This window comes from Jaculus jaculus, chromosome 1, assembly GCF_020740685.1.
Source record: "Jaculus jaculus isolate mJacJac1 chromosome 1, mJacJac1.mat.Y.cur, whole genome shotgun sequence".
NCBI classification, from domain to species: Eukaryota; Metazoa; Chordata; class Mammalia; order Rodentia; family Dipodidae; genus Jaculus; species Jaculus jaculus.
Window position 1 is genome coordinate 158240586 of NC_059102.1, and position 13309 is coordinate 158253894.

Sequence of the window (13309 nt, forward strand, 5' to 3'; positions counted from 1 at the left end):
TCTTTCATATGTCCGTGGGGTGGGGGGGTGGTGTTGGGAGGATCAAGCGACCCACCTCCGTCCTCCGCATTTGCTGTCTCTACTTTTGGCGTGCCATTGCCTCTCCAACGTTGTCACAAAACCCATGCCCTCCTAAAATGAAACTGTTACCCAGGCCCAGGTGCTGCCCACTCACAGCCACGGTCATGGGGTGGCCATGGGGGAGGGGAACGTACAGGGTCCCAGGTCCCCAACTGTTCAACTGGCTCTAATTCTCTGTTGGAACTGAAACCAGCCCTCAGATGACTTTGCCCAAAGTGCAGGCAGTGCCCTCATAAGCCACACAACCACCCAAGGCTGTCGACAGGGCACAGGGATGGGGAGGGGGCTCCTCTGGCTCTAGTAGTTCCTTGAGTTGTTACCAAGGGGACAAGGCAGGGAACCTCAGCTGCCTTTGGGGGGGCTAGTCTTCAGGCTCCCTGGGGCAAGTCCCTCTCCAGGCATCCATTCTCTGCAGGTACCCCTCCCTGCCCCATCTTCCAAGAAAGGCCTGTCCACAGCACCAACACAGCCAACCCTGAGCCTTGCAACCACCCTGCAGAGCAGCATGGGTAGACACTAGGCGTAGGCGCTGCCCACAGGGTTGACGAGTCTGCACTGTGGCTCCAAGCAGCAGTTTGGGGGTGAGCGCAAGGTAGCTGTGTGCAGACCAACCCCAGAGCCGCAGCAAGGGTCCATTCCTAGGGTACTGCATAACGCTGGTGTCCCACAGGGGGCTTGGAAACAAGGCCAGGCACATATAGCTGACACCCAACAGCAAGTCACAGGAGTCCAGTCTATGCTTCCAGACCCTTGGGGAAGTGTGCTAAAGGCCACCTTGGGCCATGGCCCTAACACTCTGCCTCTATCCCAGAGCACTTGGCAGCACCTAAGGATGGTGAGTCACCCAGAGCAAACACCAGTTTGTGCCAAAAGAGGGGTGTATTTATTTTCCTACTTGCAAGTAGCCAGGAGGGCAGACCTTGTGATCAATGACCACCACTCCCTGCCTGACGCCAATGGTGGTTGTACTGGTCCAAGCCCCTACCTGCAAGCTCCCTTCAGGAATCAGATCTGGGCAGGGAGGGAGGTGTTGAATCTGTCCTCCTGTCCTCTTGGTCCAGGTCTGGCCCTGCCCCACCCAGGAAACAGACAGGCACTGCACTGGGGTTTTTACCAATTTTATTTCTAAACTTTTCACGTTTGTCTTTTTTTTTTTTTTTTTTTTGCTGGGAAGTGCCGCAGTGTGTCAACCAGAAACACACAGACCCAACCTGCCCGCCAACCAGAGACCCTCAGAGCCTCGAGTGTCGTAAGTGTCACAGGACAAGACTCCACTGTGCTCCTTGGACCTGCCAGCAGCCTTTGACCTTTTGGCACACACGTTATTCAAGCCATCACCCCCACGCTTCACCGTGGCCCCCCGCCTGGTCCAGACGCCTCAGCCAGCACTGTTCCTGAAGGGTGGGCAGGATGGTCCTTGTGGCCGCTGGAGCACAAACAGACACAACTCCTTTTGGCTTGGGCGGCTTGCTGCGGCTGGCTTTGCCGAGGTTCGGAGTCTCTAAATCAGCACGGTGCTGCATCTGACACAAGACAGAACACTAGAACGCAACAGATGAAACACACCCAAAACTTTTGAACAGATTCCAGAAGCGATTCCAATCATCCCAAGTGACATTCTTACGGGCCCAGCACCATGGCGGCACGCAAAATGACTTGTTACAATAATAATAACACGATTATCTACCACTACACAGAACGATACAGATATAAAACTGCTGTGATGGCACATCCCAGATCCAATGAAGGGCACGGGGAGATGGCCGTGCAGCCTCAGCCAATCCCCACTGGGCCCATCTTAGATCTCGTCCGTGTTTCTGCCCGCAAGAGCAGACAGACAGCCTGGCTGCCAGGCCTACACATGGCTAAGTGAAGCATGAGGTACTGTGACAAGAACCTTTTTTTTTTTTTTGGAATAGAGCGGTAATCACATTAAGTCAAAATTGATCACATAAAAAAAATACAAAAAAGGGGGGGCATCTGTAGTATAATTTCTATGAGGCAATTAAACATGGCAGTATAGGACATTATAAAACAAAACAAAACAAAACCTGACCCTCCGATAGCAGCAAAACAACGTGGAAGATACACAGAAGCGATGCGGATCTGTTTCCCACTGTGCCGGGAAGTCATCGGTAGCAGCGCGATAAGAAACGGAGCCACAGCCTGTCCCCTCGTGTGGTGACTGCCCCGTCCCCTCGGGAGTCCCCTGTCCATACCTTCTCCTTCACATCCTCTCTCCAGCTCATGCCCTCACACCTCCCTTCGATACTCCCTAACTAACAGATACAGATGTGCAAATCGTCCACTGTCTCGAGGTTTGTTTGTTAAACGGGATGGGTGCATGGGATAAGAATGTGTCAGAACCGAATTCATTTTGGGAACCCTAAATTTTCCTTGAAGCTTGCACAGCTCTCAGGTCGGCCACTCTGAGGAAAGCTGAATAGGTCAAACCCATGTTTGTTTGTTTGTTTGTTTTTTTGTGTGGCTTTGAGATTCCACATAAAGGGACCGATCTTGCATACATGATACAGACCTGCAACATCAAAGACAGAAAGGGGTGCATGTGTCTAAATCAAGAGGAGATTGCATTACTTTATAAATCATACTGGCCATAGGAACAACCTCTGTAATAAATATTTTTTTTTGTAGCCTTAACTATACATTACATATTTTAGTGTTTAAAAAAAACCTTCTGTCGCGAAACACCTAAAAGTCACCTTGGAAACTACTCATTCTCTAGGTACCCTTCATGGTCCCTACTTCCAAACACCAGGTGGCACCAGAGGATCCCCATAAACCTCAATTCTGTACGGGACAGGAAGGGACAGGTCCTGGCAGTGTGAGAACACAGGGTTTTCTCCTCCCAAACCATCCCATTCAAAACCCGTGCCCCTCCCCACACAATGCCAACATCGAGATCGCCTCTGCCTAGCTGACCGAACCGAAAAGTGCTTTGAAATGGAATGGTTTTGGAATACAAAGGACACACACACAAAAAAAAAAAAACCAAAAAAAAAAAAAAAAAAACCAACCACAAAAAGGAAAAGTAGCTGTGGATGAACCTGATGTGAGCAGGCTGCAGGGCCATTGGGTGAAACCAGCATCTCATAAACAGGGAACTACAAAAATAGGAAGATTATAAAAATATAATATATTATTGTCTCCTCTCTACGGGGGGCGTTGTGTCACAGGGCTGGGGCGGCTGGCCCTTCCTGCTCCTGCGAGGCTGGTACTTTGCAAACCTGCAAGCTGAGGCACAGAAGAGGAGCCCTGGGAGATGCCATTCACCATGCCAACCCCTAGAGAGGGTGCAGCAACCATCAGTAAGGTGAAGAGGTTATACATCTACCTACCCATGGGATAACACATACAGACGGCAGGCAGCGAGTGACCACGCGAGTGAGCAAGCGAAGGGGGGGTTGGCCTAGAGCCACCCCAAAGCTGTGCTTTTCGGGAAAGCAGAATATATGTTCCTACCTAAAACCCTCTTCTACTTTAAAAATGGTTTGCTCAGTTTTTCTTTGCTTTTTTTTTTAAAGCATTATTTTTAGGCTTTTTGTTTTTTTTTTTAAACACAGAATCTAAACCTTCCAGAGATATCCTGGTGTTAATCCTATTCTTAGAGACAAGTACATTAATAGAAAACTAGTTGATTACTGGGGTATAAAATCCTCTATTTTTTTTGTAGCATAACCCCCTCCCCTCACTGGGGTTATGCAAGTTCTATTTCTTTTTGTTTCTCTCTCTCTTTTTAAAGATAGTTTTCCTGTAATTTTTTTTCTCTTTTGCTTAAATCAGAGACAAAGAAGAAAAAGAGCAAAGGAAAAAACAAAAACAAAAAGAAAAAAAAAAAAACCCAAAGAGAACAAGTTTCCCTTCCGGTAAGGAAATGTCCCCAAGAGGGACTCTGACAGGAGCGCACAGGACAACTCCTCACACTCTGCGGGCTGCCCTTGCTCTGTGGCACCCGCCTGCCCAGTGCCCTCAGATGTCCACGTCCCGCACGTCAGTGGGTGTGCAGGCCAGATCAGCCTCTTCCTCCTGCTCTTCCTCCTCCTCTGTGGCCTTGGGGTCCAGGTTCTGCTGGGCCTGGCGCAGGCTGGACTCCAAAAGGGCTTCAATCTGCTCTTGGCAAGCACGAAGGCAGTCCTAGAGACACAGTCAGAGACAGAGGGACCCTCACTTTAGCCAGGCCACTGCCCTAGTGACATGATCCCCCCAAATATAATGAGAACTACTACCAAACAAAAAAACAGCAGGAGGGGTACCAGCGCTGGTCCCCAGACACACCCTGGCCTGGCAGCCCTGCTTAGGACCAAACACCTTCACCTACTGTACAGGGGACAGCTGGGTAACCTCCATGGATGCTCATGCTAGAAGGTTCCCTGCTTGCCCTGACTGGGTCTACCTGCAAGGCCCCCTCCCCCACCGTGCCATGCCCCATGCCCTCCAGCCCTGCCTGTGCAGATACCCTTTTTGCAATGGCAATCCTGGCCGTGAACCTGACCTCCTATGAGCACCTGTGTTAGGTCATGCACGCCTGAGGAAGACACCCAACCCAAGGCCAGTGTCCAGTGTCGTCCCCTCCTAGCCCACACAAGCATCTCATGGCTTTCTGTTGCTAGGTGGCCTCTGAGGGAAAGTGCTGAGTGTTGGGGACCCTGTTTTCCTGTTAGGAGCCCCATACTGGATGAGGGCCTTTCACCATGGTGAAAGGGGGTTGGTGGGTTGTTGCAAATAGTCCCATTTTATAGGTGAGAAAACTGAGCCTCCCAAACCTTCAAATCCCTATCCCAAAGCTTGACAATTCTCAGGAGCCCCTGGTGCCTTGGAAGACTGCATGCTGGCATGGGACCAAGAGGTATAGGGTTGAGATCTTCACAGGTGCCACTAGAGTCTCTGCCTGGCTCTAGGCTCCTTGCAGACAACCGTTATGCCCAGCTGGCCTTGGGCTTCTAAGCCTTCCCTTATATACTTTCCTCAGTCTCTCTCTGTGATCCTCCCACCTCTGCCTCCCGAGTGCTAGGATTAAAGGCGTGTGCCACCATGCCTGGCTTCACTCTCCTTTCTCTTTTGGCTTTTCCTGGTAGGGTCTCACCCTCACCCAGGCTGACCTGGAATTCACTACACTTCTCAGTAGACTGTCCCCCCCCACCTCCCGCTCAGAGTTCCAAGATGGAGTAGTTGTGCTTCTTGGTGAAACCTGACCAACAGTTACCGATGTGTGGCACAGTATGCCTGACATTACGAGGGACACATCTACCAAAGAAAGTTCTAGAATGTTCCCTCTGCAGGTCGAGTCCCATCAGAGTCATTTGTGGACTTGAGCCCCAAAGACTCCACCTAGGGAGATGGGCAGCAGTGAACTCAGGCAAGAGGGCTCTGGCCTTGGTCCACCAGAAGGCTTCACAGGCTGTCATTTCAACCTCATGTTCCCTGGTTGTAGCCGTGAGGCAAGCAACACCTAATTGAAATGTCCTTTCAAATATGGGATGTTCCTGCCATTTCCTAGCTCTGCCCAAAACAGTAACTATGGGACTCACTACCAGAGACATGTCACCAGGCCGAGCAGAACACAGTCGTGGGGGGACATGTGTCTGGAATTTGTTTACAGCAGTTAGAGCTCATTCTCTTTGTCAAATATATATATACACACATTTTTTATTGTTTTTTTTTTTGAGGTAGGGTCTCACTCTAGCCCAGGCTGACCAGGAATTCACTATGGAGTCTCAGGGTGGCCTCGAACTCATGGCGATCCTCCTATCTTTGCCTCCCGAGTTCCGGATTAAAGACTTGTGCCAACACACGCAGCTGAGATATATATTTTTTTAATGAAAAACAAACAGGGCTGGAGAGATGGTTTAGTAGAAAGTGCTTGCCTGCAAAGCCTAAGGATCCAGGTTCAATTCCCCAATACCCATGGAAGCCAGATGCACAAGGTGGGCCATGTGTCTAGAGTCTGTTTGCAGAGGCTGGAGGCTGGTGCACCCATTCTCTCCATCTGCCTCTGTCATTTTGTTCACTCTCTCAAATAAATAAGTATTTTTTAATAAAAGAAGCCTGACCTGAGCGAACACAGGACTTCACAGGAGCCTGTAAAATGGTTACTCACTCTAGGCACGGGAGCGCACATCTTTTTTTTTTTTTAATTTTTTTTTGGTTTATTTTTATTTACTTATTTGAGAGAGACAGAGAAAGAGGCAGAGAGAGAGAGAGAGAGAGAGAGAGAGACAGACAGACAGACAGACAGAGAGAGAGAGGGCACGCCAGGGCCTCCAGCCACTGCAGAATTCCAGATGCATGCGCCCCCTTGTGCATCTGGGTAATGTGGGTCCTGGGGAATCAAGCCTCGAACCGGGGTCCTTAGGCTTCACAGGCAAGTGCATAACTGCTAAGACATCTCTCCAGCCCAGGAGCGCACATCTTTAATCCCAGTACTCAGGAGGCAGAGGTAGGAAGATGGCCATGAGTTTGAGGCCACCCTGAGCCTACATAGAGAATTCCAGGTGAACCTGGGGCTATCGCAAGACTCTACCTCAAAAAAGAAAACCAGCCACTTATTGGTGGTTAAGGAACATTGCAGCTCCCCCAAGCATTGCTGTGGCCTGCCCATGGGGGAGGGGTCTATGGTTTTAGGGGCATCACCCCATGCAAGGTACCAAGCCTGGCCCAGCTGTCCCTATGAGGCTCACTTACCGGGTCACACTTGATCACTCTTGAGAGAAAGTGTGTCAGGCGGTAACAGGACAGGAAGTTGTTGGGGCTGCCTAGGTGCAGGCCCTGAACTGCGGCCACCACGCTCCCAGCAGCCACCATGGAGGGTGGGTTGGAAATGAACTTCACATCTGTGGCAGGGAGGGACAGAGGCAGCTGTGAGCAGGGACACTCTTGCGGCCCAGTGACTCAGCCCCACCTGTACCCAGCACTCTCCAGCTCCGTGAGACCTTAGCTCACACAGGACCTGGGGGCTATTCCCAACACTGAAACCAACCGAGGAGGTAGAAAGGGAGGACAGCCATTGGATGAGACCGGTCAGGGCAATCTAGTCCTTTCCGTGTTTTGTGTCACTTAACAAAAGGACTCAGGCCAGGTACCGCCCCGACCCTAACCTACAGCACAGAACGGTGGCTATGCCTATAATGCCGGTACTTGGGAGGCTGAGGCAAGAAGAGTACTGGGTGTGAGGCCTGTCTGACAACTGGTCATATTCCAAAGGGACCGTGACAAGAGACTCTCCCCATCTGGCCAGTAGCCTCTTGGGTGGCTCTGATGATGGGGGCCATGGACCTCTGGAAGCACTCCTCCAGGGCGGACTTTGACAATGACCAGTGACCGTATGCAAAGCTCCCTGGCCCCACTTCATGTCGGGTCCTCTGCTGCTATTTCTGTCTGTATCAAAGACAAAAGGCCTTTCTGTACTCTTTTATATGACCAAAAACTGTCCTGATTCACTAATCACTCCAAGTTGGGGGAGGACAGGGCCCCAACCTGTAGACCCCAGAAGACTAGGTTAAGCCAGGGCTGCCTAAAGGAAAGAGTCTAGCCCAGCAGAGCCCCCGCCCTGGCTCCCACACGAGGGAAGCCCCTCCCCATCTGGGCTATTGGGAGGCTCTGGTGTTTTGGCAAGTGGGAAGGGTGGGTGGATACCAGTGTGTGAATCACTGCTGGATGCTGGGCTCACCTTTCCTCAAACAGTCGTGGAGCATCGCTCCCGGTACTTCTCCAAGAGTCACCAGCTGGCCTCTCCCTACCCTGTAGGTGAGCTCCTTTCACCTAAGGTCCTTATGTTACAGTGCCCCATTTATGGAATGTCCCTCCCTGTTCCTATCCCAAAGATGAGCACCAACAGGGAATTACCGGTGGAGAGAGAGCCACCCACCTAACCTATAGAGCAGAGCACTCCCGGCCAGAGATCACAAGGAAGGAGAGGTTCCCTCTATCTCCCCATCCTGTGCTAGTGAGTGCCCAGGCACAGGGCGCCCAGGGGGCGGCTGGGAGTTGAGAGGGTCTCAAAGGAGAGGGGCATCCTTCCACGTGGAGGTTATCCCAAGAGAAAAAAGTAACTTTGGCTTCATCAGTTAAAGAGGACACCAGAAAGTGACCCCGGAAGGGAAACAAGGGCTTTTCCAAGGACTTGATCCTAGGCTAGCGAGCCCAGAGACAAATGTGAACCTCACAAAAGCTCCTTCTGCAGGGAGTGACAGGTTCAGGCTGGTACATGTCCAGTGAAGGGCACTTGCGGTCCAGAATCAAAGCTCATCTGGCCAGGGGAAAAGCCCTTATGTTTCATAAGGAACTTTCCAGAACTCAACCCCCAGCCCCAATGTTGGTTTCCATTCTCTGCCTGGGGGATGCTGGTACAGTTGGTCATCCAGACTGGTGGCGTGCCTGTCTCCAAGACCCTTCACTAAGCTCAACTTGGCACACATTGGGATACATAGGGATGTACAGTAACACCCCGACCCTAGACTAATGAATGCAGTGTGTACACGCACTCGGGAATCCAGGTCTGGACGGGGAACCAGTGTCCCCAGCTTGCTCTCAGTCTTCTCTTCACACTGTTCATGGTGGTAGGCTGTAATGTCCTTGTCGCAGAGGGGCTGGGAGCACCTGCAGGGGGCAGAGCCTGCCCAAACCTAGGCTGCTACTCACACATGAGTTCATACATTACTGGAAGTGTGCCACGCATGGGGTCACCAAGCCCTCCCTTCACCTCCACCTGCTCTGGGGAGGCTTCTGACAGCCCGTCTCGGACAAAGGCCCTGCTATTAGCTGGGTGAACTGCACAACCCAGGCCCTGAGTACTCGGCCCTAGTCTCCCTCCCTGCCAGCACCCAGGGGTCCTGGGAAGGGAGCTCTTCTTCCTGCACCGTCCTGGGGGCAGGCTGTGCCACACCGTTCCTCACATTATCTCCAGGAAACGGTGCCGCTTCTCTGAAGCCACTTTTAGCTCCATAAAAGGCTGCCTGGAGCCTCTAAAGGCGCTCTCCTCAGAGGCGCCCCAACCAGACAAGGCCTCCCAGCCTGCCAGCAGGGCTGCCCCCGCCCCTCAGATCCTTCCAGGCTAATGATGGCCTTGGCACTCCCACTGGACACTCCCTCCTACCAATGCCTTGCTTGGGAGGCCTCAGGGAAGGGGCTGGCACCCTCAGCACGTGGTGGGGAGGAAAGAGTCCCCAACTTCTTTGTTTACACTAGCAGCTCTTCAGGGACACCAGCCATCAGAGATACCACGTACCAGGGAGCACAATTAGAGGTGCCAGGCATGGGCAGGCAAGAAAAGCCACCAAATGCCCCCTCGGATGCCACCTTGCTTTGTGGCCCTCAAGTCACCCACAGTCTGCAGCACAACTGGATGGGAGACTGGCAGGACCCCGTCCCACATTAGAGACCATGCTGGAAGCACACGCTTATCTACACGTGGGTACGTGTCTGTCTGCCCTGGGTTGGGACAGACTGTCTATCTGAAGTCTGGGGCCAGGGCAGTGCCAAAGAGGGTCCTCTGGGGGCAGATCCAAGGGAAATGAGGGCCAAAGTCCTCCGCTGCCAACGAGGCAGCCCATGTCCAGGCTCCTCTGAAGCCCTCCAGGGCTCAGCTGAGCAGATCCCGCCTAGCCTGTGTAACCCTGGTGGGGCCTCCGTGAAGCTCCTAGGCAGAGGGCCGCCCCCGCAACTGGGCTACATCTCAGCACGTGGTGCAAGCACTAAGGCTGCTCTCCCCAGCCCTGGAGGCGCCCCTGGCAGGTGGCCCAGCCTGGGAGAGGCCAGGAGGGGGGCCCTGCAGTTCAGGCTCCTTGAGGACACGGGTAGGGCTGGAGGTGGGTGGGGGCAGGCGGCTGGCCACAGGCTGCCTGGTGTGGGGAGTGGAGACTTGGGAGTGTGACACAGGAAGGCCAGGCTGTCCACTTAGGTCTCCAAGGCCCCGCAGGGTGACTGTTGGCAGGAAAGGGTGCCACCCACCACCACCTAGCCCTAAGTCATCTGCACCCTTAGCTCATGTGAAGGGGGAAGCCCTTCTAGTTTGCTAAGATAAGCCATCCAGGACTAGACCCCAAACGGAGCGGGAGGGGCTGGCCAGGGAGGACGGGCGGAGATGGGGGCTCTACCTGTGGCACAGAGGGCCACGAAGGTCTGCGCATGCTTGCGGATGATGTGTTTATTCTCGTCTGCCTCCGGCATTTTGGAGAGGAAATGTTCGATGAAATCGTGGGGGGTCATGGCGGCCAGGTTCCACTTGAGTTTGTTCACTAGAAGCAATTCCATTTGCTGCAGAAATTGGAGAGCATGGGTCAAAAGAGGGGTATGCTGGACCCTGACAGACTATTTGTCTTGTAGTCTTAGGGTAGTCTAGAGAGTGGGGGTAACCTGGGACCCCCAGGTCAAAACAAGAAAAGGTTCATGTTAAAAGGTCCGATTCTCAGGACAGGCTGCGAAACAGACCAATAAATAAATAAAGAACCCTCACAGCTAACGCTGCAACCTGCAACAGCCGCTAGGTGGCGCGCACCGGCCACGTTTCAGCCTTGCTTCCACGCAAACGTGGGGGGGGGGGGTGTCCGCGCTCAGGGTAGGTGGTTGGAGGGGCGGCGCGGGGGTGGGGGTACGGCTGGGATCCTGCGCCGTGTTCTTATTCCCGGGGGCTATAACAATATGGGTACCCTCTCCCTGGGGCAGGAGATCAGTGTATGTCTGGCTGAGCCTCCTGCTGCTCCCTGCAGCGCCCACCACCCCGGGGGTCGCGCTGTAGCTAACAGGGCGTCGTGGGCGGTGGGGTCCGCGGTTACCAGCAGCTCGTCGGGCCGGATGGAATTGTCAGTGTAGATGCACAATTTCTCGGCCGTCAGGGGGATGGTCTCCTTCATCTTGGAGGCCACAAACATGCAGGTGGCCCCCAGCAGCTGCAGGCGGCTCTTCTTCAGGGGCTCCAGCGACAGGAAACGGTCCAGGTAGTTCATTGCCAGAGGGAAGACCTCCTCCTCGCACTTCTGCTCCTCGCAGACCTGTGGGGCACCGAGTCGTGACCACCGACGCCGCAGCCCCTCCACGCGACCCCATGCCCCTTCCCAGCTCACACAGGGCGGTGGGGGACACGGGCGCGGAGGAAGGGGTCCATGCGGGGGGCGCTCTCTGGGATGCGCTCCTACCCCGCCTGTGCCCCGTTGCCCACCCACCCCGAAACTGAAAGGGAAAGTCCCGCGCGGTTGGCACGGCACGAAGGTGGTGGGCTCGGCGTGACGGCGACTATGGGGGTCCTCAGCCCATTCTGGAGGTCGGGGATCGCGGGCCGGGGGATACCCACTGCGGAGCGGGGCCCGGGGTTGGGCGCCGCGCTCGCGCGCCTGCGAGACACAAAGGTGGCGTCCCAGGCCGGCGCGCCACATTTCCCAGACGTCATCTTTTCAAAAAATATTTAAAAATATTAAAAAAATAACTAGATGCCTGAAAACACCCTGAAAACGACCCCCAGGAAGTCCTTGACCCAATCCGGGTGTCTGGAGTTGGGTGCGGATTGCTGGGAGGGCCCCAAGAACTCAAATTCTGGGGCCCCCCTTCCCTTGGGCGCGGGCGCCGTTTGCCTCTCGCAAGGGCACCACGCCGCACTTTCAAAAATTATTTAAAAATACATTCGGGTCCGTAAACCGCCTGTTGAACGTCTGCAAATGTGCTTTGGGCCCCCAAGCTTGTTCCTGGAAGGTCCCCCAAAGGCAGACCCGCGCGGATGGGGGTCAATCTCTGGCAACTGTGGGGCCACGCGACCTTGCAGCCCAGCATGCTCTCTGGGCCAGTCTGCCTGTGTAGGGCGCCCCGGGGCCCGCTGCTTAAACAAAAGCCCCCCATCACCACTGGGGTCCCCCCAAATAGCCCAAGGTACGTTCCTCTCGCTGATTCAGGGCGGCCGCGCGGCCCCTCGCGCCTGTCCCAGAGCCCCTGTAAGCCGCTCCCCGCCCCCACCCTACCCCCAATTATTAATAAACACTTTTGCTCTGCAATAAAGGAGCAAAGATGGCGCATAATACTGGCACGAGCAGCCCTTGCATACGTGTCCATGGATATTAATTTAAAAATCAAATCTATGCCCCCTCCCCCCCAAGTTGGCGGCTCAGAGCAGGAGCGGCCAGAGGGGAGGCGCAGCAGGGTTGGGGCGCAAGCAGGGGCCACAAAGGACACTCAGTCTGCACCCTCGCACCCACTGGGGGTGCCTCTGACACCGTTTTTCCCTCGAAGACACCCCTCCCCGACCACCCCATCTCAAGGAAAAGGGATTTTTAGCTCCCGCACCTTTCTTGCTCAAAAATACCCGCAACGTCTACTTATTTTTGAAAATACAGAACGGTAGTAATACCCGGGCAAACTTCAAAGTTGTGGGGGTTGGGGGGTAGGAAGAAAAGGGAGGAAGATAAGGGCAAAGAAATGTGGGTTTGGGCAACAAGTTGCACGGGCGTCCTAAGGCGCACCTCCAGCATCCAGGTGGCCACGATCTTCCGCATGGACGGCACGATCTCCTTCTGCACGCACTTGAAGTAGGACACCGAGGGCGCGCAGGTCTCCTCCGCCTTCAGCATGGCTCGCAGCACCCGGTCGTTGAGGAGGTTGGTGTCGGGGTACGCGCGGCGGATGGTCTCCACTTCGCAGCACAAGAGCTGGTGTTCCATGGCTGGGGCTGGGCTGGGGCCGCCTGGGAGAAGAGGGCTGTGCGTCCGGGCTCGGTCCGCGCTCGTCTCGGCTTCTCGCTGCCCCGCGCTTCCTGGCGCACGTCTGCCCCTCGCCGGAGCGCGCGGACTCTGCTGCTCGCTGCTACTGCGCCGACAGCCCTCTGGAGGCTCCGGACTATGCAACTCCAACAAAACTCCGCTGTAGTCCCTGTGACGTTACTGTTGTTAAGCAGAGATCAAAGCCGGGCAGAGAAGGGGAGCTGGGGGAGGAACGGGGCGGGCGCGGGGGGGAGGGGGCGCGGGCGCCGCGCGCTGGGAGCGGCGAGGGGCAGAGCCCAAAAGCCATCCCAGAGGCGCTGCGCCTGCGAGTGGCCCCCGAAGTTCCATTTTAATAGAAATGCAAATCGTCCCGATGATTTTCTCCAGGCTGGGAAAGAGGGGTGCAGAGGTGGGGGGCTCTCTTCCCTGAGTGGGTGCTCCAGAATTTTTTTGGTGGGGGAGGCGGCCCTGGAGGGGACAACATAGGAGGGCGGACAGGCCACACACAGTCGGGGGACGACTGCGTGGAGGGG

At 54.6% G+C, this 13309-nt stretch overlaps 1 protein-coding gene across 1 annotated transcript; it reads right to left on the reverse strand.

Moving 5' to 3' along the window:
- Positions 1 to 2053: 2053 nt before the first annotated feature.
- Positions 2054 to 12824, reverse strand: Ccnd1 (cyclin D1). The gene is made up of 5 exons (XM_004654248.2): positions 12540 to 12824; positions 10869 to 11084; positions 10191 to 10350; positions 6781 to 6929; positions 2054 to 4233 (listed from the first exon to the last, which is right to left on the reverse strand). The coding sequence occupies exons 1-5, from the start codon at positions 12735 to 12737 to the stop codon at positions 4069 to 4071; spliced, it is 888 nt and encodes a 295-aa protein (XP_004654305.1). The 5' UTR covers positions 12738 to 12824; the 3' UTR covers positions 2054 to 4068.
- Between the last annotated feature and the right edge of the window lie 485 nt (positions 12825 to 13309).

What these genes read in the sequence shown, in the direction of transcription:
- Ccnd1 (XM_004654248.2), bottom strand. Translation starts at nt 12,737, where the DNA reads ATGGAACACCAGCTCTTGTGCTGCGAAGTGGAGACCATCCGCCGCGCG. An exon ending in TGGCCACCTGGATGCTGGAG is followed by an intron (nt 11,085 to 12,539) that starts GTGCGCCTTAGG and finishes GGTGCCCCACAG; the next exon opens with GTCTGCGAGGAGCAGAAGTG. An exon ending in TCCGGCCCGACGAGCTGCTG is followed by an intron (nt 10,351 to 10,868) that starts GTAACCGCGGAC and finishes CAATTTCTGCAG; the next exon opens with CAAATGGAATTGCTTCTAGT.